General features: G+C 37.3%; 1 protein-coding gene across 3 annotated transcripts in view; it reads right to left on the reverse strand.

The window, feature by feature from the left end:
- Positions 1 to 25,108, reverse strand: part of TNPO3 (transportin 3) — a 79,027-nt gene that overhangs the window by 20,532 nt on the left and 33,387 nt on the right. For all 3 annotated transcript variants that reach the window (XM_047097566.1, XM_047097569.1, XM_047097568.1), the window contains 11 exons: positions 20,761 to 20,904; positions 18,172 to 18,347; positions 17,569 to 17,707; positions 15,782 to 15,928; positions 13,471 to 13,578; positions 11,654 to 11,745; positions 9,577 to 9,716; positions 5,669 to 5,860; positions 3,104 to 3,195; positions 2,307 to 2,383; positions 296 to 356 (listed from right to left, as the gene is read on the reverse strand). In XM_047097566.1, the coding sequence (XP_046953522.1) occupies positions 296 to 356; positions 2,307 to 2,383; positions 3,104 to 3,195; positions 5,669 to 5,860; positions 9,577 to 9,716; positions 11,654 to 11,745; positions 13,471 to 13,578; positions 15,782 to 15,928; positions 17,569 to 17,707; positions 18,172 to 18,347; positions 20,761 to 20,904 (1,368 nt within the window). The remainder of the gene's footprint in view (positions 1 to 295; positions 357 to 2,306; positions 2,384 to 3,103; positions 3,196 to 5,668; positions 5,861 to 9,576; positions 9,717 to 11,653; positions 11,746 to 13,470; positions 13,579 to 15,781; positions 15,929 to 17,568; positions 17,708 to 18,171; positions 18,348 to 20,760; positions 20,905 to 25,108) is intronic.

Consider the following 25,108-nt stretch of genomic DNA (forward strand, 5'->3'; position numbering starts at 1 on the left):
TCAAAAAAATTTCTGCTAGTATTAATCAGGCCTCCTAGCAACTCTAAGATTCACGTAATCTCTCTCTACTTCTTTGGGTTTTCAGTTCATTACCCCACAGTCTGTTTTCTTATCAAATCTAAAGTAAAAAATATTTGAATAGTTCTATTCTTCTGTTGATTGAAATTTAAACTGTATCAACAAATTGGATCTTCCTATGAACCCAGAAGACAGTACCGTCTCACTTTAGTTACCCACAGCCTTGTAAAGAAAAAGGAAGAAAGCCTTGTTCCACAAGCATCTGTTAAGCACTTACTTCCTGTATGACTTTTTGGCACGGATGAGTTTGTCCATTTTCCACAATAGGATTGGTGTGTCTGGGGAAAGGTAACAAACCAAAATAGTTAAAGAGCAATGTAACTGAAATTCCACAGCCCCAAAGCCTGCTAGCTTACTTAGTCACATTGTCACCATAAAAAGAATGCCAAATAATTAAGTTATGTATGACTCAATACCTTTCCTTTCTACTCCATTCAAACATGAGCACAGAGTTCAAACCAACCTCCTCCCCTTCTTTTGCCACGTTTAAGCTACTTCCATTAGAATATGCAAACTCAATCCAACTCTAGCTTAAACGGGTTGTGGGGCACTACAATTATCTTTTCCATTTTTTTCCTTTAAAAATCAGAATATATAGGCTCTTCCAAATTAATTAAAAGTATTAATTAAAAACCAGACTGTCTACAGGGGCCTGGGTGGGTCAGTGGGTTAAGTGTCTGTCTGACTCTTGGTTTCAGCTCAGGTCATGATCTCATGGTTTCATAGGTTCGAGCCCCACAGTGGGCTTGCACTGGCAGCGTGGAGCCTGCTTGGGATATTCTCTCTCTCTCTCTCTCTCTCTCTCTCTCTCTCTCTCCCCACTTCCCCACTCATACTGTCTCTGTCTCTCTCAAAATAATAAACTTAAAAAACAAAAAAACAAAACAAAAAACCCACAGACTATCTAAATCCACTATGAGAAACCAAGTACTGCTCCATTCCCAGCATTAAAAGGCAAAAGCTTTAGGAATTCTAATTTACCAAAGATGTTTCTCATGGTTCTAGTCTGAACCCAATGACATAGAATACGAGCCCACCCACAATATGTCAAATCCAATTATTTGCCTAGTTCTAGAATCCACTAATTTGAAAGAAAGCAGGAAAAAAACAAAAACAAAAAACCCTGTATGATTACCAACCTCTTCAAAGGAAATTCTTTAATTTAAATGAGCTCAACAGCAACTTAACAAAAATCTCATTTTCTTTAAATTGGGGGATTTCCATCTATTGCAGATTTTCTTCCACTTATTATGAAGTAAGGACTATTGTTAATAGGCTTTCAGAATGTCATGTTAACAGGGTTATCATAATTATACAAGAAAAGCACTGTATCAAATTAAAATAAAAACACCAGCTGACAAGAAAAAGCTAAAACACCTCAGTTTTTTTTTTTAATTTTTTTTTTTTCAACGTTTATTTATTTTGGGGACAGAGAGAGACAGAGCATGAACGGGGGAGGGGCAGAGAGAGAGGGAGACACAGAATCGGAACAGGCTCCAGGCTCTGAGCCATCAGCCCAGAGCCTGACGCGGGGCTCGAACTCACGGACCGCGAGATCGTGACCTGGCTGAAGTCGGACGCTTAACCGACTGCGCCACCCAGGCGCCCCAAAAACACCTCAGTTTTAACTTACTCCACATAGGCTTTTTACACAAGTACTCTCATATTCCAATTGATACAATTTGTGGGTCTCACAAATTATGTAATTCAATAAGGATCACTCTTTGAACATTGTTACTCAAATGCCTTTTTAATCATTAGGCTCCTCTTGTCTTCAAAGAAGGATTAATTTCACCTGATCAATATTTTTTTGCACCCCTACAATCTACAGCAATAGTTCTGAAAGCGTGGTCCTACAAATAGCAAGCAGCAGCAACAGCTGTAAATTCTTGGGTCCTACCCCAAATCCAATTGAACCAGACACTCTGGAGATGGGACCCAGCAATCTGTTTTGATAAGCTGAGCCCTGAAGGTGACTGTGATGCATGTTAAAGTTGGATAATGACTGATCTAATTACATTTTAAAGGTCTTTGACAGAGGTCTACCAAAAACTAATTCTTAGAATTTATCTTTGCACCAAAGTTTCAGGTAATGGGCTTATCGGTCCTCTAACAGAAGATTGTCAGATGTACCTGGAAGTTTAGGGAAAAAACACTTGCTTTCTTCAGTACATAATCATCTTATTTGAGCTTTTAACCTAAGGCAGGCATCCAGTCTCCCTTCTTACCTAAATATTACTGCAAGGCGATCTAAGAACACAGTGGGATCTGAGGATATGCCATTGCTGGGCTCCTGAGACAACAGCTGAAGAGACAGAAAGACATTAACACTCTGTTGTAACACATACAAACCTACAGCAAACACTGTTAACATACACCTTTAGACATTAACCTCTTTCTCAATCTCTGCTTATTTCCCTATAAGAGATTCCTGATAGTTACTCAAATGGTGCAAACTTTTATAACCATTAAGATATTATATATACTATAGTTTATATATGACATTATTTAATCTATTTTAATTTCACTTTCTATTATAACTTTTAAATTATTATGGCCTCATAACATATATTAAGAGATAAGGCAAGTTGCTTCTTATTCTTCTTACCCAAAATTTCTTAAATACTTCTACCAGCATATTCTTAGAGATAAACTTTAGAATCACTATGTCAAGTTCTCCTATTATTTTGCTGTAAATATAAATGTAACTTGATAAGAGCAGACATCTTTATGATATTCTTTAACAGAACATTGTAGGTTACGGTTTTGGTTGCTAACTTGGTGTTTTCCCTGTTGTATCTTCTAAATGGTACTACTGATAGTGGAAATCTACTGACTGTAGAATACTTATACCATTTATGCAGCTCCTTTGATAGATTTACTAATTTTAAGAATGTTTTAGTTCATTGCTCTTGACTTATCTAGGTAGACAGAAGAATACCTGTGAATATATAATTTTGTCTTTTCCTTTCTAACATGTACTCATGACATATAGGTATAAAACCCCTCATTTAATTGGGCTCACCTTTTTCAATGCCATAACCTGAACAGAACAAAGTTCACTAAGGCATTCAGTAATCTTATCCAAAGGTAATCTGGCTAGAACAAGCGCTGTCCCTGCAAGACAAAGAAAAATACAAATAAAATTAAAGCTGAAATTGAGGCAACTCACTGGTCTACATCATTGGCTAACAGAAGAGGCTGGCTGGTTTCATTCTTTTAAAAAGATCATCACTTTTTTTCAGGTACAGTATTTTGTTATTTAGGGCTGATTTTTCTTTATTTAGCTTAGACGACTAAGTGACTTTCACACTAACATTTACAACTGAAGTTAATATTATTTCTCCTCAGTAGCCTATGGATTGAAAGACGTTTAAATACATCTCCCCTTCCAATTCTTCATATACTTTAAAAACCTCCTTTACAAAACCAATGCCAGGGACACCTGGGTGTCTCAGTCGGTTGAGCGTCCGACTTCGGCTCAGGTCATGATCTCGAAGCTCGTGAGTTTGAGCCCTGCGTCTGGTCTGTGCTGAAGCTCAGAGCCTGGAGCCTACTTCTGATTCTGTATCTCCCTCTCTCTCTGCCCCTCCCCCACTCATGCTCTGTCTCTCTCTCAGAAATAAACATTAAAAAAAAATTAAAAAAAAAAAGAAACAAAACGATGCCAAAGCTATTTTTATACAGCATGGTACAAGGGTTCTCAAACTTCCCAGAGATTCTGATTTAGGAGGTAAAGGAGAACCTTTATTTATTTTTTTACAAGTATAGACAAGACATAATTTTTTTTTTTTTTTTTTTTTTTTTTTTTTTTGTAAAAAGGGCTGAAATTAGAGATCTGATTCTAATTATACCTAACAGAATCTATGAGCTAGGTGAGGTATTATCTCTGGGCCTAGTTTCTTTATCTGTAAAATTAGTGCTTTGAACCGAAGAGTAAGTTAAGTGTGCCTTTCTTTCATTTTTCAAATCATTGAAAAATCACTTTTTTTATTAAATAAAATCTTAACTTGAAATTCCAATAAAATAGGTTAAAAAAAAAAAGTAGCTAGGTTAAATTAGAATAGAAGGCCCAGACCCTTCTCACTCAGCCTTCCTCTTGTCATACTCCCCACCAAATGCTTAAGCATATCCCCCAAATCCAAATGATTACATATTAGCCTAGGTTCTCTCAAGGTATTAAAAAAAAAAAAAGAAAAGAAAAGAAAAGAAAATCCCTTAACTATGATTTTTCTCATCTCCCAAAATTTCATTCAACAGAACAGTCACAGAACAGAACAAACAAACAACAACAACAAAAAAGAACAGTAATCAATCCATACGTCTTCAAATGTGAATTAAAAAACTAAATGATTTCTTCCGGTAGTCTATAAGCCATAAATGAGTTAGACTTACTTAAAACTGAAAGGGGGAGAAATCTAACTTAAAAATGACTTTTCCTTTCAATTCATCCCTACAGAAAAGAATGTTACTACAAAGTTTTCTTTATCTAGAAGATAAAGATAAAGATAACTGAGATGCCACATCCTACTACAGTTAGACATCACTTCGGCATCAAGGTTCAATTTCACTAGAAAATTACAAGATGGCAACAATAACCACTAGCAGTAGGTCATAAGAAATAAGAATATTTGACTCTGGTTTAATGCTTTATTATCTATGCTATGAAGGGAAATGACAAAAACCCATGCTACAAAAAGAAAATGTCTTGGAAAATGCAAATACACCAGAAGGAACTTCGTCAGATATAAGAACGAACAGTTAGTTCACGCACAGGTCATCCAATCTAGCCTAGACTAACTTGTTTGCTACTCACAGAAGCTTAAATGATGCTGCACAGGTTATGTTACCCAATCCTTTATTTGATATATCCTCAATCCCCTCTAACTACCAGCTGTAAGGATTTTATTACCTCACAGGGCACCCCAATCTGCTTTTAGAGTTTAGTTAGAAAGCATTTCCTTTCTAAGAGCCAGTAAATATCAACAACTGACCACTACTCATAAAATAAATCTGTCCCCTCTTTTATAAGGTAATCTTTCAAATATTTAAAAATAGCCATCATGCTTAAAGTCTCTTCTGTCTGTGTTCCTAGCCTTTAATATCTCCAGTTCTTCTTACTCAACTTTATCACCACTTTGGCTGCTTGCCTCTGGATAGGCTGTCACTGAGTGTAAAGCTGATCCATACTGGATCATACTGCTAAAAGACCAAGTTTCTACTACAGGACTGATCCACACACACTGCCTTTAAATTTCCACCTACCTCTTTGGTATGGCAATGCCATTTGGTCTCCCTTTTTATTCTCCCCCCAACTCAAAAACGAACTATGTTTAGTTGGAATGTGTTGTCTCTGCCCAAAATCTAGGTCTGTGCTCTACACACTGTAAGCAGTTTTAATTAGTTATATAGCCTTAAAACATTCTAAGAGAAGAGCACATGTGTATATAATCAACACCCTCCCCTGAGTGGAAAGGTCACCTTCTCCATCAGTAAGTATGTTGCAACTGAAAAACTGGGATGTGATTAATGTAAGATAACCCCCAGAAGTGGCTTAGAGATGTTACTGGTTAACATCTGAAGTAAATACCTTTTAGCAAGCCCACAGCAGCTTCCGGAGACAACATGAAGGAATCAAGGGAACGGGCAATCTCCAGGAGTCCATTAAAGTGCTGAGCCATGTGGTCTCGGCAGACAGAGCAAATGTTATGAATGGCTTTGGCTGCAGCAGAAGCCAGAGGCTTTTCACACAAGCCCTTCATCAAATAGCCCAAAACAGGGTCTAAGGAGAGAAGCCACAAAGTAAACATTAGGTATGTGAAACTCAATGAAAACTTCTGGTTTCTTAGAACAGAGGTTTACATCCCCCTCCATTTTTTTAAAAAGCAAAAGAACCATTAAAAAAACTTTAATGTTTGTTTTTGAGGGAGAGGGAGAAGGAGAAGGAGGGGAAGAGGGACAGACACAGTGTGAGCGAGGGAGCAGCAAAGAGAGGGAGACAGAGAATCTGAAGAAGAATCCAGGCTCCTTGAGCTATCAGTGCAGAGCCCCATGCAGGGCTTAACCTCATGAATGCGAGATCATGAGCCGAGTCAAAGGAGGATGCCTAACCAACTGAGCCACTCAGATGCCCCACAAAAGAACCATTTTAAAAAATGAAATGTGGGGATGCCTGGGTGGCTCAGTCAGTTAAAGCCTCTGACTCTTGATTTACGCTTGGGTCATGATCTCATGGTTCATGGGTTCAAGCCCTGCATCAGGCTCTGGGCTGACAGTGCAGGTCCTGCTTGGGATTCTCTTGCTCTCTTCCCCACCACTCTGGCCCTCTCCCTCTTGTGTGCTCTTGCTCTCTCAAAATAGATAAATAAACATTAAAACACACACACACAAATGGAGCTTGATTTTGCTGACTTAGTGTCAGGAAGCCCTGGGTCCTCTCTATTCACCTTCTATTTCTTTCTTCATGGCTAAGCCTTCACACAAAACAGTCTGAAAACCACTAGTGGATATCATCATCCAAGTATTAAGAATAAGGTAATGTAAGAAAGAATATAAAGTTCAGAGAGCTACCATTATTTATACTCAGAGATAAGTCATTATGTAAAAACAGCCTACATTAATTAGGACAATGGCAGTTATCTAAAGTGGACACTTTTATACTTGCTTCTTTATAGTTACAAAAGGCCTTAAAAACATGCAAATGGTGCTTTAGTGCTTCTGGAAAATTATGTTTTATCTTTTAAACAATGGAAGTACACCAAAGAAACTGATTATGAAAATGAATTTCTATAAAACAAATTTTACTTATCTTTTACCTTACTTTATAAAAATCAGAGTGATTTTCTATGGAAAAATCACGTATGATTAAAGAGTGCTTCATGAGTACTTTAGAATAACCTCACACCAAACCATAAAAGGAGTAAATAATGTCTTCAAGCGCACTAAAAAGTTATTTCCATTTCCAGTCTAATAACCAATATAATGTACCAACCAGGATGAAACCCTGGCCCTCTCCACAGAAGAAGCCTTTTTGGGGCACCTGGGTGGCTCAGTTGGTTAAGCATCCAACTTTGGCTCAGGTCATGATCTCACAGTTCGGGAATTCTAGCCCCACATCAGGCTCTGTGTTGACAGCTCAGAGCCTGGGGCCTGCTTCGGATTCTGTGTCTCCCTCTTTCTCTGCCCCGCCCCTGCTCATGCTGTCTCTGTCTTTGTCTCTCTCTCTCTCAAAAATAAACACTAAAAAAAAAATTTTTTTAAAGAAGGCTTTTTAAGCCTAAAAATGAGAAGAAGTAAAATGCAGAACCTAGTATAGGCAAACCATAATATTATAGACTTCTGTGATTCTCAAATGGAATATTTATTGTTTTGACTAATGCAAAGTAAGTACAAACATCTGTCTTATTGTCAAACTGCTTCAGGATTTGTCTTACTGCTGAAGCACACATTTGAATCCAACACTGCAAAGTGGTACTGAATGATAAAGCTTTTTTTTTTTTTTTAATTTTTAATGTTTATTTTTGAGAGAGAGAGTGTGAACAGGGGAGAGGCAGAGAAAGGAGACAGAACCCAAAGAAGCCTCAAGGCCCCAATGTCAGCACAGCGACCTACGAGGGGCTTAAACCCACGAACTGCGAGATCATGACCTGAGCCAAATGAAGGTGGCTGCTTAACCAACTGAGCCACTCAGGAACCCCTGAATGATAACTCTTAAACAAAAAAAAAAACAAACCTACTCTGTTTCCTGTGGAAAAATCATTCAGAAAAGAAAGCCAAATAACGGAAGTGAAGAAATCTAGGAAACAGGTATTTTGAAAAGATTTTTATTTTTTTTTTTTTTTTTTTTTTTTAAATTTTTTTTTTTTTTTTTAACGTTTATTTATTTTTGGGACAGAGAGAGACAGAGCATGAACGGGGGAGGGGCAGAGAGAGAGGGAGACACAGAATCGGAAACAGGCTCCAGGCTCTGAGCCATCAGCCCAGAGCCTGACGCGGGGCTCGAACTCACGGACCGCGAGATCGTGACCTGGCTGAAGTCGGACGCTTAACCGACTGCGCCACCCAGGCGCCCCTTTTGAAAAGATTTTTAAATGGTATGTTGAAAGTATCTCAGCTATAATGTGAGGATATCTAGGCTCTGTATACAGAAACAAGAAAAAAAGAAATATACATCACTTTTTTTTTAAGGTTTGTTTATTTTTGAGAGTGAGCACAAGCAGGGGAGGGGCAGAGAGCAGGTGAGACAGAGGATCCAAAGTGGGCTCTGTGCTGACAGCAGAGATGCGGGGCCTGAACTCACAAGCTGTGAGATATGACCTGAGCGAAGTCAGCTGCTTAACCAAATGACCCACCCAGGCGCCCCAAACATACGTCATTTTTTAAGCAAGAGTTTCAAACAAAAAAAAGATATGTAAAACAAAATCAAGCTGAAAAGTGGTAATAAATATATAATCCACTAATTCCACTACTGAGTATTTACTCAAAGAATACGAAAACACTAATTCAAAAAGATATATGCACCCTCCTATGTTTAATGCAGCATTATTTACAAGAGCCAAATTATAGAGATGTCCCAAGTGTCCATCGGTAGATGAATGGATAAAGCAGATGTGTGTGTGTGTGGGGGGGGGGGTGTATACATATACATACAATGGAATATTACTCAGCCAAAAAAAAAAAAAAAAAAAAAAAGAAATAAAATCTTGCCATTTACAGCAACATGGATAGATCCAGGGAGTATAATGCTAAGTGAAATAAGCCAGAGAAGGAGAAATACTGCGTGATTTCACTCATGTACAATTTAAGAAACAAAACAAAGGAATAAAGAGACAAACCAAAAAACAGACTCTTAACTATAAAGAACAAACTGATGGTTACCAGAAGTGGGGTGGGTGGAGGAGATGGGTGAAATTGCTGATGGGGATTAAGAGTATACTTATCTTGATAAGCACTAAGTAATGCATAGAACTATTGAATCACTGTATTGTACACCTGAAACTAATGTAACACTACTACTATGTTAACTATACTGGAATTTTAAAAACCCAAAAAGGTGGTGATTAAGATAAGTATAGGAAATATATCAAACTTAATGATATAATTAATGATATTCACAAGTTTGGTTGGGGGTTCTTAAAATTCTCAGAATATATCACTCTTGAACATCAAGGGGGCTTAATATATACTACCCTGGATAGTCTCTTTGGATTGTTATCTAGAAAATGAGAGGGATAAAAGAAATGACTTCTACCTTTACTTTCAATTCTAGAAGCAAACTGTTTCCCTATATAGAGATCTAATCTTTCAAAGATGCTTTTTCCAAGGTCTGATCAGAGTATAAATGTTGCGTCAAACTAAACAATAACTCATATCATTACTCTCAATGTCTAGAAACATTCTGCCTACCCGTAAAAACAGAAAAAGAACAAGAGCAAAAGAGGAAGAACAAAATCAGAAAAATCAGACACAGCAGCTACAGAGGGGTGAGTTCACACATACCAAGAAACTGAGGATTTCGATCAACCACTTCGCTCATCTCTCCAACCAATTCAATGCTGGTGTATCGCACAGCTGTATGTACAGTCTCTGGAAGACGGACAACTCCTTCTAGGACCTCAACAAGTGTTGGATTGTTCTCCCTGAGTACAAAAGGCAAGTATTCACAGTTACTGATTTCAGAGGTTAGGTTCTGGCCTGTTAACAGGCTGCAATGAGACGAATCATTGCTAAAGGGCTTTTTTCTAAACAACCATTTGGATAAAAGTGCTTAACAGCTGGTATGAAAGTTTATTTGAGTCCTCGAAAAAAGCGAAAAGACAGAAATGGAAGATATCATTGTTTAAAGAGAAGCATTCTGCTCCTTAATCTTCTAAATGACAGTAAAGTGTCTAAAGACACATCCTGCTATCAAATAAGGCTCTTTAAATTGGAGAAGCAGGCATTTACTGTGGATGAATGTCTTCTTTTAAAGAATCCATTTTATTTATTCCTCTATCTGCAGTTCCTAGAACAGTGCCTGGCACATAGTGGGCACTCAATAAATATTGCTGAATGGCTAAATTAATGAATGAATAATTCTCACAGACCACTTGCTATTGGTTATTCTCCGAAAGATTTCTTATAACTGGATACTGAAGACTTTAAGAACAGAGAAGTATGGATGATCCAGCTCACTATCTAAAGGAATAAGAATACAAGCTGCAGGAAGAGGTAAAGGTGCCCTGACGTGGAACATGAGGGAAATTAACCAAATACTCTCCACAGCTCCATGAATTTATTTTTTCCCTTTCCTTTTCTTTTTTCCACTCCCCAAGAATACTGGCTGAAATTCTTTACAGAGTGGAGGATGCCCTCAAAATGGTAGGATACGATCCAGAAATGAAAGATGTTTAAAATCCAAATAATGTCCTGGATTAGAGCAAAAGCACTCCCTGCTGATAAACTAAGTCTATTGAATCCTTTATTTACACTAAAAAACTGTAACCAGGCAGTTCACTTGAAAGGTGGTAAAATAAAAAACAATGTAAAATCTTCTCTCGTTTATGCCTTATTGTTTCCTGGGGGCACTAAGCTAATTTTTGAGACTCTCTACCCATCCTTTTTCACATCAACACATATCAGTTAGAATATTAGTGATTTTAATATCAGACTATCACTGAAGGTTCCCAAAGATACCAAAACGAGTTTAAGAGCAAATAGTGGTATACAATTCAGGAGACCAGAACTTCTTGATAGAGAAAAACAAACCTACTCTATCTCCTTGAATATTTACTGGGTTAGAAACAATGTAAGATTTCATTGACTAAGCCCTGAAAAGCAGCTAATAAAGAAGCACTATACTTTTCATAAATACATGCCAACCAAGGCTTTGGATAGAGAGCTCAACGGCAGGTATCTGATCACAATACAAGAAAACTTGATAGATATCAGCCTCAATTTATAAACTCAGAGCACAGAGTAAATTCTGCTTTTAGGAATTCATGTTAAAATCATAAATAGAATTTCTATGCTTATCAATTAGGAATCAAATTCTAATTAACTTAAACATTTTCAGTGGCAATAGCAAAATAACTGCCCCTTAGATTTTGCTCCTCTTTTAAGGTGAAAACAGTGTCTATGTCTTGCCTCTCTGAAACTCGCAAATGATTCTCTAAGGCAGACAAAAAGGAGAACGATATAATGAAATATTTGTAAGAATAACTTACTGAAGGTCGCAAAATCAGATGAGAGCCAATTAGTGCCTATTCAACTGCTTTTAATCAAGTACCAAAAATTTAACAGCCTAACAAATTTTTGATTGTACCAACTTTCACAAGGGAGCCTCGGTTGGAAAGATAATCAACATTCTCTTCCTAGCATCAAAAACAAAACAATTTTAACTCTAGGAAATGTGGTTAAAACATGGATATCAGCAATGCATGCTACTCTAGAATAGACTCTGGAAGTCAGAAGACTAGGCAGCATTATAGAAGAAGTTCTAAGAGAATTTCCAAATATATACCATATAAGAAAAAAATGGTAATTTTCCTTCCTTTGATATTTAGAGTTCCCAGCAAAAGACTTATTAGACACTCACGGATCAACACTCTTTGCTATAGCAGCCATGATAAAGAGAACCGCTTCTGTCACCTCCCAGGGTGGGTTGCCTTCTTTCAGAGTAGAATATAACTAGAGAAGAAGAGGTGGATTATGGATCCATTAAAAGGAAAACAGAATAGAATTCCAAAACAAACAAAACAAAAAAATCCTGTTAGTTAAAATAAATCTAGCCCCTTGTTTCTAAATCTAATTATCTCTCAGAGCCAGGGGAGAATATTTTTTTTCACATCTTCACTGACTATAAGTAAATGTTATTTTAATATCTAAAATAAACCCAGTTAGATCCCCAAGAGTATATCAAGGTTATCATCTGCGCCCACAAAATGAATATTATGGAAAAGCAAAACATAATACTTAAGTGTCTTTTCCTGATCCTGATCATAGCTGATAAATACATATATACGCTTAAAACTGAAATACAATGTGAATTTTTTATGTATGTATTGATTTTACATTTCTATTGTTTTAAATACTTGTCTGCATCAAAACTGGCAGTACAGATTAAATTCCAAAAAAGCAGCTATTTAGAAGTATCTATCACAATCCTATATCCAAGCAAGGGGAAGAAAAAGGAGACCAAGCAGAACACTCAGAGATGTTCTAGTCCAGAAATTTCCCAGGGCATATCCATCTGTGGAATGTGACTGGGTGTTATTCTAAATAGGATTCCTGTAGTCAAATAACAAACACTGCTAAGTAAGAAAATTAAAGAATTCTCTTGTTGTAGGATTTCACAAAGCCTTTCATAGACTGCTTCAGTCATTTCCTAAATTTAATTGAGGATAGTTTGGTGTTTTGTTTGTGGGGTGTTTTTGTTTTTACCAAAAAACATCATTTACGACTGGTGCTCCAAGGAAATATCTTGGATAACACTGTTAATTTATGTAAATTTGTAAACTGAGGTCTGAAGAACAAGTAACTTGCTCAAAGCCACATTGCCAATGAGAGAAGAGTTGAAATCTGAACACAGGTCATCTGCCTGTGATCTGGTGATCTCATTGAATCTGCTTTCTAAGAATCTCCAACCCTTTGTAATTAGATCAATAAACACACTTTGCTTAATATAAAGAAAATAATTTTATTAACACTTTCTAAATCAGATTATGCCCCAAATACACAAAATGGCTGGGTTACCAAAAATAATAAAATAAAATAAGGGTTAGTTCAGTATTGCTGACAAAGCATCAAAACTTGTATTTTAGAGCTTAGAGCATGATCCAGTAATATGAAAACCACCTGAAATTATGCTAATGTTAAGTGATGTGGAATGGTGATGACTGCAACCTCATGAGGGAAAATGTTACTGATTGTCAGGAAAAATCACAGGACTATGAATCTTCTACTCTAGTATAGTCACCTCTGGGATGAAACTGCACAGGAATCCAACCGTCAGTGTGGACAAAGGAAATGCCAAATAACTAAAAGAGTTGCCAGGAGTTGGTACATAATTATTAAAGCAGAAAAACTTGCCTACTTTTCCTGGCTAGGTCCAAGTTCCCTATAAATACTTGGGGCTTTAAGGTTCATCTATGATTTTCCATTCCAACTGGACAAGTGGAACAGCTTTCATTAGCAAGAATAAAAACCGTAACTGAAACATCCATAGTCTGCAATTTGCTTGTAAGATACTAAATAAAGCTACTATATGCCAGGCAGTGTGCTAGGCACCTGCATATCTACTGTCCCATTCAGCCATTAAAACCGAAGAAAAAGGTGGAACATTTACAGAAGACACAGAAGTGAACACACCTAAAGTGATCAGTTAAACTGCTAAGCATCTCCAAATGGACTTACCTGAGCAAAACACTCCATAGACCCAATCAAGAAAATCAAGTCTTTCACCAGGTCTGACACCCTCATACGAAACTCTCCAAAATCATCAGTTTCCTCAGGAACTCCCTCCTGAAATTTCAAGTCAGATAACATTTGTTTTAAATTCACTAAGGCTTTCACTGACCTCTAGAAAATCGAGAATAAAGAAAAAGCCACTCAGCAGTTCAGAACCAATGAACAAGAGATAAGTTGCCTAAATCAGAGGGTATTTTACTATACAGGGTGTCCTAAACTTTTAGGTATGTCAAGTCAATACAACCTATCTTTTACGTTTACTATGAGAAACTGTTCTCCCTATTTTGCTCCCCATTTCCAAGTCATACCTTGCTCTGTTGTTGGAAAAATTTGGGAGTGGTCAGAGTGGGAAGTGATCTGGAAGAGGTGGTAATTTTAAGAGCTTTTAAGTTTATCTAGACAAGGTCCAGTTTTTTAGTACTGAAGAAGCCCCTGAAGCTTCATGGTTCAAAATTTACCAAAATCGGGGTGCCTGGGTGGCTCAGTCAGTTAAGTGTCTCACTTGATTTTGGCTCAGGTCATAATCCCAGGGTCATGGGATCAAGCCCCACAATGGGCTCCAGGCTGAGCATGGACTCTGCTCAAGATTCTTTCTTTCACCCTCTGCCCTTCTCCCCAGCTGGCGTGTACGGTCTCTTTCAAATAATAATAATTAAAAAAAAAGATTCACAAAAATCATTATCACAACTAGATGCAAAACAGAATTAGACTTTAAGAAGAATTTTATGTAGGTACACAGATACTATACTATAGATAGATACAGTATAGTAAAATATTAATGGTAGAATTTAGATAATAGGTATAGATATTCACTGTAAAATTTTCATCTTTGCCAAACATTTGAAATTTTTTCATTAAAAAATAGATCATTTTTATTTCATGCTTCCAATTGTGAGATGGTTAAGGGCATGTATAAGAATCTTTATCCATGACTATCTGGAAAAAAAAACCTTAGTACTATTGAGAATTGCTGATCGAGTCCAACCTCCTTGCTTTAAGATAATGTAGTTGAAGATAAGATTCCTCAATTAAAAAACTAAAGAATGGTGCCTGGGTGGCTCAGTAAGTTGGGCGTCCAACTTTGGCTCAGGTCATGATCTTGCAGTTCGTGAGTTCGAGCCCCTCGTCAGGTTCTGTGCTGACAGCTCAGAGCCTGGAGCCTGCTTTGGATTGTGTCTCCCTCTCTCTCTGCCCCACCCCACTCGCATTCTGTCTCTTTTTCTCTGTCTCAGAAATAAACATTAAAAAAAAAACAAAAAAAACAAAAAAACACTAAAGAAAGAAAGATTGAAACCAGACTACATCATCATGAAGATTCTTGGAGATGGAAAATACCATGACTCAAACAACAATGTTAACACTAAAATAAAGAGAACAAAGGCAGTTACAGTTTTCATGTCAGATTTAATTGTAAGAAATGGAAAAAAACCTCTCCAAATCCTAGGTTAAGGGACAGGAATTAAACCAACTAACCAACCAACCAAAAAGATGAAATAAATGCTGTAAGATTTGAATAAACTAAGCAAGAAGGGGGTTAAAGAGTTTTCCAATGGACTATTTTATTACTATAAATTTATTACTATAAATTTATTACTAAAATTCTAGTATATATTCTTCTAGGCAAGTAGATTATTCCTATATTTTAAGTTATAAAATCAGTATAAAGAAAAATGTGTATTTTGTGGGGGGGGGGAGGGAAATCATATATAACTCTCCACCTCCTCCTTTACTTTTGTGTTAGTTTTAAACCAACCATTATACTATTTAATTATACTATTACACTATTAAACATTATACACTATACTATTATACTATTAAAAATACAGCATATAAAGTTTTACATTCTGATTTTTTTCATTTAGCAAACCAATTCCTACTACTTCAGAAGTCACTACATTCAACTGTTGCATAATTGTCCATCAAGTTGCTGCATCATAATTTACGTAACTCTTCTTATATTGTTGTACATGAGTTCACCGTTTTTTTATTTTACAGATAATGCTTTGTACATAAAATAGCCATTTTTTTTTTCTTTAAAATTATTTTAAGGTAAATTCCCAGGAGAAGGATTCCTGGCGCAGCAGAATTAATTTCTTTCTATATAAGTTTTATACTCTTCATTATACTGGTATTGATTCCTTCAGTGTAAGCTACAGAGTGATAGGAAACCTGCGGATTCCTTTTTTCAGTTCATTTTCAAATTAGCACTGAAAAGTGTAGGAAACTAAGATTTGAAGAAGTGGAGAAGGAAACTTACATGGTCTGGTTCTAGCTGGCAGTGTCGAGCCAAGGCATGGAGCAGCCTCTGAATGTAAGCTTTGAAGATTCCATGAATAACTTCATCATTAGTTTTGTACAAATGTTCCCCAAGTCGGTACCAAAAGTTAAAGGAAATTTCTACTACCTGTCAAATTAGAGAAAAAGAAAAGATTTATTTGAATCAGAAAAGGAATGGAATATGAAGACAATTTTATTACCAGAGCCTTATAGGAAAGAATATATACTTTAAAATATTATGAGTAGAAGTTAAGAAGGCACCTGTTTTCTCTAGCAGATTTATTATTATCCTCCCAAACTATCTTCCCATGTTAGGACCCAAACTCTATTTAGGATGACTGGCTATGCAGTCCCTATATTTAGCTGATAACTTCTCAACAGTAGATTCTGAATTTAGAGAAACAGATACAGAAATGGAAGTCTCTTTTAAAGTATTTTTTCTCAAATCTATAACCCTTTCATTTATTTATTTTTTTAAATAGGATTCACACCTAGAGCAGAGCCCAATGTGGGGCTTGAACTCATGACCCTGAGATCAAGACCTGAGCTAAGATCAAGATTCGGACACTTAACTGACTGAGCCACCCAGGCACCCCTAAAATCCTTTCGTTTTGAGATTAACACACCTTTTGCCAGACAAACCATCTGCAAATCCCTGAAAATACCAACCTTATGTCATTTTTACTCCGTTTCTTGAGTGGGACAGAAAGGGAAGAGTCTGGGACTTTATCCACAGTTCATCTTACTCATGAACTATTTAAAGGAGTGATAACTATTACATAGTGCTGTACTTCCTCCCCAAAATGTTTTGCGTTTCATCCAAATCTAGATATCCTCATGAGATCAAGCCAAACAAATAAACATTATTTTTTATGTAATAAGAGAAAAAGGGATGAGAATCACAGCACTCCTGTGCTTCTCCCTAAGAGAGGCCTTACCACCCTTTTCCCATCAAGGATCCAAAACAGATCTATTTAAAACAATACCCAATTTGGGAGTTCCTTCTCACTTCTTATACTATTAAGAGGAGGCAAAATTTCTTGAATAAACAAGATTTTAAAAAATCTAGCCAACTCTTTTAAGAGGCAGGGTATTGTAGAGATTTTGGAATATAGACTTTTAAATCTTTTCAATCCTTCCCCCCCACCTTTTTAAAGTTTATTTATTTTGAGAGAGAGAAAGAGCGCGCATGTGCACAAGTGGGAGAGGGGCAGAGAGAGGGAAGGAGTGAGAGGATCCCAAGTAGGCTCCATGCTGTCAGCGCAGAGGGGGCTTGATCTTATGAACTGTGAGATCATGACCTGAGATAAAACCAAGAGTTAACACTTAACCAGCTGAGCCACCCAGGCACTCCTCAATCTCTTTCTCATTCCCACCCACAACTTGGAGAAAAACTTTGGATGTTAAAACTTATAGATGCAGAGTGAAGATTTTATATGAGCTGTAAAGCTCTAAAAAGAATAACTGGAAGTAGAGAAGGGACTCAGTAAAAAAGTACTACACTTTCTTTCTAATGGGTTCCCTAAGGTGCCCAGGGCAGTCAGCCCAGCTAACCAGGTAAGAAAACAGAAAATAATTCAAAGCAGAAACCCAAATATAATTTAAAAAGAAAAAGCTCCAATTCAGAGGAAATTCCTATATCACGTTTATCAAAAATAAGACTACAGTTTCCCACAAATAAAAAGCGGGACGAGTGGCAATGGAATATAGGTAATATGCAACATACAGCTTGGGAGAATAGTGGCTTTAGCATAATATAGACACTACCTCATATTGAGGATGTCCCGCACAAATGAGCAGCAGCTCCAGAGTTCGTAGGTCCCCGAGACCTTGTCCTGGAGTACAAACAATTTTTTCAAGAAAAGTTTCACACAGTTCAGTGAAAATACGGCAGTAATTCAGAACTCTGTAGATGAAAGAGTAATGAGAATACCACGTCAGAAATCTGTATATTATACGTACAGACTCAGTTAATTAAATCAACAAAAGGATCCTTACCCTAAGGGACATGTGGTGATTATTTGCTATGTTGTATCAAAATCTCCCTAACAGCTACCTTTTTTTTATATTTTATACAGATAAGCAAATGACTCTTAAGTCAGTTCAAATTCTCAATTACTAAAACATCTGAACCAAATCCTTATCGAATCATACTTGATACTCCAAAGTTCACCCCTAATTCTTGGAGCCTTATCCTTTGTGAGGATCCCTTCCATAATAACAATCTCTCTTTTTGCATCCAATTTACCACTCTAGGTTCAGTTGAGAATAGTAGACCATCTTTAGGATGTGGTGTCTTTATTTACAAATAGAGTCATAAAGAATCACGAAGGATGGAACCCAGGGCTACTGGCTGAAATAATTACTCACTTGTCTAAATCTTCACGTGCCACAGCCATATGATATGCAGTCTCCAATGTCAGGACTCCTTGAAAAAGTTGCATGGCTAACGGCAAGTTAGTCTCCACATTCTCAATGGCATAGAGAGCTGAGCACACACAATCTGAAGCAGCTTCATGTAGGTTGGATGAGGTCTTATCTTGTTGCTGGGAGATAGCAGGAATGGGGAAGTATGAAGTATGATCACTGGGCCGTAATCCAAGTACTAGCAAAACAATTACAGCCTGTTTCTGAACATGTACTTTAAATGTATAGCCTAACAGTCATGGCCTTCAATCAGACAATATTCATCAATCTTCCCTGTCCTATTTCTATTTCCCTATAAGCCAAGCAAATCAGCCTTTTTGTACCTTAATCACAGTCACATGACTTCTAAAATTCCATGTTTTTTCTCCCCCCATACCAGTTCCTTCAAACAGAATGCCATGTGTTCCCCGCCCCCTGTTTTAGTCTGTGGAAATCTTTTCCATCTTTTTTTTTCTTCTGATATTCAAGTACTACCTAAAATAAAAGCGTCCAACAAGTCTCAAACACCCATACCTAACACATTATCATACTATTTCAGAATATCAAGGTTCAACGGAGGTTCTTGTAACTTCTGGGGATGAGAGGAGAAGGTAACTTTGAAAGGAGCAAAGATCAGTTATTCAGCTTCTCATTGGCAATGATGCCTGCGAGTATACAAGAGAGAAAGGCCTGGGAAATCTTGAAGGGAAAAAATACTGAACCTAGAACTCTATATCTAGTTAAACCACCAACCAAGAACGAAAGCAAAATAAAAATGTTTCCCAGGAATGCAAAAATCCAAAGTTTATTTCCCACATATCCTTCTGAGGAAGGTATTTAAGGAGGTTCAAGAAACAACCCAATCCAGAAGCATAGTAGAGAGAAGTTCCAAGATGACAGCTGGAGAGCAGATCTAAAGAGCAACTGATACAAATTAGAGCAGATCAGAAGAAGGTTCAAAGAGCGAGACCTCTAGGGTTTCTATTCAGGAGAATACAGTTGAGAGGATGGATAAATTTAGTAAAGGCATATTAGTCTTCTGTGAATAATAAAATACAAGGACATTTAGAATCTCCAGAGCTGTACTAGCAAGGTCAGGAGAACACACAGATATATGTAAATCATTCATTAGATTATTCTTAGGTTAAGAGGTAGATTCATAAATATTTCTGATTATTACTACATTGTAAAAATTAAATGTTCAAATTTATTCTTTTGTAATGTTATACGAAGTATCATATTTGTAAAAGCTTTTTAAAAAAGAACTATGGGAGAAAAGGCTGTATTTATAATAAAGTTGTGGTCAAACTATAAAGCAAACTGAAATATGCCATGATTTTGAACCACAATGAATCTAAGAAGAATGAGAATATATTTGACCCTGACCCTAAAATCACTCTTCTTTTAAGTGGCAGAGAAGTCCCGACACTGGATCAGTAGAGAAGATGGTATCATGCTGGCACACTACTGAGCTCATTCCTTTCCCCAGTCTTAATTCCCAGAAGTAACACTGTCTTGAGTTTGAAGTGTATTCTAGACTGTGCTCCTTTCATATGTAATCAATCATAATCATAAATTTTTCAGCCAACAGTGAGATTTTAATTTTATACTGACTACTCTTCACACAACTTGGTGACATGAGAACACAAATTACCATTACTAAGGTAGGGCATCAATAGACATGATAGCAAAATAATTATTAGCATCCTAACTTTCCTCTTAGCTCCTGATGCAAGAATGCAGCATAAATACACTGACAACAATGAAACACAAAAATGTCTCCTTGAATATGCCTTCCTTTTCCTTTTCTTTTCACAGCAGTATCAATCCAGTATCATGCTACCATCTTCTAAATAGTAGTGCACCAGCACACAACCAGTATCCACAGAGCTTCCATACTAATGACTTCGTGGAAGGTAACTATCCAGGAAAACGGGACAAAGTCACTCCCATCTCCAAAGACCTGTTCAATATGTCCTTGAGATACTGCTGTTCCTTGTGTTAAAAAGTAGTCTTATTCCACATGCTTGCTTAGTCCTATCTACCAAGACAAAGGAATGTATTAGGAGGCATTATCACTTTCAAAGTTTATGGAAGACATGCATAAATATATAAAAAGATACTACTGTTTATTCCATTAATCTCAAAAGCCCTAAATCTACCCTATGCTTAAGTGAACCCTGATGCTTAAGTGAACTATCTCAATTGCGAAGATAATATTCTCACCTATAACTGAGACCCAATGACCATTATTATATTTTTAAAACAGGTAAAAAGAGACCAATGGTTTTTTGTTACTTAGAGTTTAATATGTAAATCACGGATCTATGTATAAGACCGCTTTCCTATTAAATCTAACTACATTCTATTCTGAGTATTAATACTAATACCTTAATTTGGTACTTGGTAACAAGGAAGGGACACTGCTGCTTTCTTACTATACACCTTCCAATCACCGTGCAGAAATCTGAAAACACGATGTCCCAGAAGGTTAGTTATTACCGAAAGCGACTATGTGGTACAAATACTTTCATAAACAAAGCCATTCCTTACCAAAACCTCAAAAAGGAGTGCTAGTAACTTATTGTTAGCCATGAAGTTACTGTCCAAAACTCCTAAGTTAAACCAACTTCCCAAACAGCGGAAGACCTTCATAAGCATCTTCTCATCTGTTCCTGCTTTTTCTACACAGGTCATCTGAAAAAAAGGAAAAAAAAAAGTTAAATAATGCCCAACTTTATATTTAAACCACTAGGTCCAATCACCTTATAGGTGTAATAATGAGAAGGATAATAATAACAGCTAACAGTCAAAAGTGCTTTGTAAGTGTCGGATGCTGCTCTCAACACTCTTCATTAATCCCCACTAAAGCTATAGGCAGGCACTATTATCTCCACTGTGTCAACTGGGAAGCCGAGATAGATTACAGACTTCCCTCAAAATAGCTGTGTTTCAGAAATAACTGTTTCTTAGATCCCACTTCTTCATTAATGTAATCTCATCAAAAAATTGTCTATAAGGGCAACTAGGTGGCTCAGTCGGTTAAGCGTCCGACTCGATTTCAGCTCAGGTCATGATCTCACAGTTCATGGGATCAAGTCCCCTATCAGGCTATGCACTGACAGCGTGGAGCCTGCTTGGGATTCTCTCTCCCTTTTTCTCTGCCCCTTTCCCCGCTCATGCACGCTCTCTTTTTCTCAAAGTAAGCATTTTTTTTAAAGTGTCTTTAAAATAGTACTCGTCTATGCAGGTGATTTTACAGAATAAAAATAAGCTAGCCCGACTAATGTACATCCCCACATGAAAAGCTGATGTTTCAGCTTCAGCACTTGAACATTCTAGCAAATACGCCATTCCACACAAAGTGACTCTACTATAAATATGGTGGGTTGATAAAAGAGATAAAATGAAAACTCAGACTAAAACTCACCACTGTTTCTCTCTGCAAACTGTTTTTGTGATGTACATTTTTTTCCAAAATTAAGTGTAATGTAACTTTTTCTGGATTAAAAAAATGTTTCAAAATAACTTTTACAAGTAATGGGTTAGAAATATAATTGCCATGGGGTTTGGGGGGCATGTGTTGGGGTACAGAATCCCACAGTGGTCTAAATGTTGACCCTTGTACTTCTAGGTAGCCACAGTCCCCTTATGTTTGCAGTATCATCAGGCAATTATAATTCATACTTCCCAATTAGTATGAATTGTACTGAACTGAATTGAAATCAAAGAAGAAAAACAGAAATGATTCAAGTTAAGTTCACTGCAACCACACATAAACTTGAATTGATGAAGCTCTTGATGTAAAGTCATTACAGAACCATTTGGCCTTTATACTTCCTGAATGACATTTCAATTTACTAAGACAGGATGTTTACAAATGAAATGTATAGAGTGACTATACATTCTAACTTCTGACTCAAAAACAGAATTTTGGAAAAACCCTACATCTAAATCTAGTTGCTTTGAAGGGAAAAAAATCTGCTAATTAAATCAAACACACACCATAAAGCTTCAGAACTAAGTTACCCTGGGTTCCTCTTTAAGAACTATATTATTGGGGCACCTGGGTGGCTCAGTCGGTTAAGCGTCTGACTTCGGCTCCGGTCATGATCCCACAGTTTGTGAGCTCGAGCCCCGCACTGGGTGCTGTGCTGACAGCTCAGAGCCTGGAGCCTGCTTCGAATTCTCTGTCTCCCTCTCTCTCTGCTCCTCCCCCGCTCATGCTCTGTCTCTGTCTGTCTCTCTCTGTCTCTCCTCCAAAAATAAATAAGAACATTAAAAAAAGTTTTTTTGAAGAACTATATTATTAACAACTGTCTCTGAATAAAAAAACAAAACAGAACTGTCTCTTAAAGCAAAGCCTCAAAAGCTGAAAGAAAAATGCCAGAAGAGTTCACCAGTAAAAATATAGCAGAGGTAAGAATTGATCTTGGATTAACAAAATGAAGCATAAATGAAGGGAAAAAAATATATTAGAGGACAGGCTCAGTTCAACTGTAAGAAAAAAAGAATAATATTTGAAATTTTTAAAAGTTCAACACAATGTTTAGGAATGGCTCCCCCTGAATAGAAGACAAAAGTATAATACTGACAAAATGAGGTGGAATAGAACGAATAAGGGAATGTGGAGGAAACCATGAAAAAGGTTTTAAGAGGTCTTTGGTACCTTGGATTACAGCCAGCCTATTTTTCCTGGCAATTATGGACTAATTTCATTTTCTAGATTCTGTAACATGACAAGCGACATGACACAATTATAGACCTTATTAAGTTTAAGTACCACAGGGAAAAATTTTTCAGATGTCATCACAACAAATCAAGCTATTGTCTGTTGTCAATTACGAGGAAGTGTTAGTCAAGCATATGACTGGAGAGTCCAAGCGGCTGCTGCACTTGACCACTGTCCCAGTAATGATGACTGTAAGGACTGTAGTGTCAAGTGGATTCTTTTGACTTCACTTAAGTGCTTACAAAAAGAAAATGACAGGGGTGACTGGGTGGCTCAGTCAGTTAAGCATCCAACTCCAGCTCAGGTCATGATCTCACAGTTCATGGGTTTGAGCCCTGAGTCAGGTTCTCTGCTGTCAGTGTAGAGCCTGCTTCAGATGCTCAGTCCCTCTCTCTCTCTGCCCCTCCTCGGCTAGTTCTCTCTCTCGTTCTCTCTCTCTAAAATAAATAAACTTTAAGAAAGAAAAAAAACGAAACAAAGAAAATCACAAGCTCGGGTCCCTTAACTCAATTTAAGCCACAGTCTGAGAACCAAAGCTTCCACAACCACTGTAAATGAGGCCCTTATTTTGTGTAGCTACAGGGCTAATATTTATACACAAAATTGTGTGGCTTGCTGAATTACAAACAACAGCTGAAATCACAATCTCATAAGATTTCTCATGTGGAAAGTAGGAAATTGTAAAGCATGGGATTCTGAAACTTGGAATGGAGACATGTGGTTGGACCCTAATGAAACAATCTTGAACTCCCAGATTACCACATCTCCCTTACTAGAAGTAGTCTGCCTTCCAGTGTCTGAGAAGATGCCTTCTTCAGCTGGAAAGCCCTGTAATAACCTTATCTAAGATAGGTGCTTTCAAAGGGATGCCTATTCTCTTCAAGACCTACCACAACCATTTCCTGTGCCACCCATAATTATGGCCAAATCTTAGCACGTTCCGGGGGACAGGTACCCACAGAGGAAATAACTTACTAAGAGAACTCTGTAACTTTGCTACCATGTATATGAAGAAACCTAGAGAACATATGCGGAAGTGATTCTAAGGGTGTTAGACCAAGAGACACTGGAATATACCACTAAACTGAGGTAAACTCATTGATATGAATGTACTTCCTAGAGAGTCTGGATTTAATGAGTACATGGCACCCCTGAGAAGTACCAATAGGAAGGAAAATCACAGTACAAATATCTAGGATTTGGGAGTAAACCTATACCTTCTCTTTTGAGAAACAAGCTTCTGGCTTGCTACTGATTCTTGGCAGAGATTAAACATATGCCTGAGGTTCCCATCATGAACTAAGTATTGTGTGAATTACCTAAACATAAGGTTGGGTATGCATAACAGCAACCTGTCATTGAACAGATATGGAATATAAGAGACTGAGTTCAAAAGGGTGTAAGAAAGTTGCACAAGCAGGCAGATCAGATTCCTCTGACACCAACTCTTCTTGCATTGATTCATCTCCCTCAATCCATGCCTGTTGCTTCCTGCCTCTAGTGATGCTCCTTAAAACTAGATAACTAAAGAAGAAAACTCAAGCTTGGATTACAGATGATCTGTCCAACATCATGCTGGTATCACCTAAAGGTGGACAGCTGCAGAATTACAGGCCCACATAGGGGCTGTAGTGAAGGACAGTGAGTGGTTGAAGGAAAATTCTTATGGGCAGAACTTCAAGCAATAGAATTCATTGTTCACCACATGTGGAGTAAGAGATGACTGAAAATATGGATCTACAATATGGGGCACCTGGGTGGCTCAGTCGATTAAGAGTCCAACTTCAGCTCAGGTCATGATCTCACAGTTCGTGGGTTTGAGCCCCTCGTCGGGCTCGGTGCTGACAGCTCGGAGCCTGGAGCCTACTTCAGATGCTGTCTCCCTCTTACTCTGCCCCTCCCCTGTTTGCACTCTGTCTCTCTCTCTCTCTCTCTCTCAAAAATAAATAAATATTAAGAAAAAAAAGAAAATATGGATCTACATGTATTTATGGACAATTTTCAGTGCTATGGATGATCAGGGATTTGGAAGAAGCATGGTCAGAAGATTGGTGACAAGAAGTCTGAGGCAGAAGTACATATGAATGGTATACAAATAGGCACAGACTGTGGAGTGATTTCTGTCCTGTGTGAATACAGAGGAATCTTTCAATGACAGAGGGACAAAAT

Source organism: Lynx rufus, unplaced genomic scaffold (assembly GCF_022079265.1).
Source record: "Lynx rufus isolate CCGP_SWC_20201006 ecotype Redwood Valley unplaced genomic scaffold, mLynRuf1.p SCAF_4, whole genome shotgun sequence".
In the NCBI taxonomy this organism is placed as follows: domain Eukaryota; kingdom Metazoa; phylum Chordata; class Mammalia; order Carnivora; family Felidae; genus Lynx; species Lynx rufus.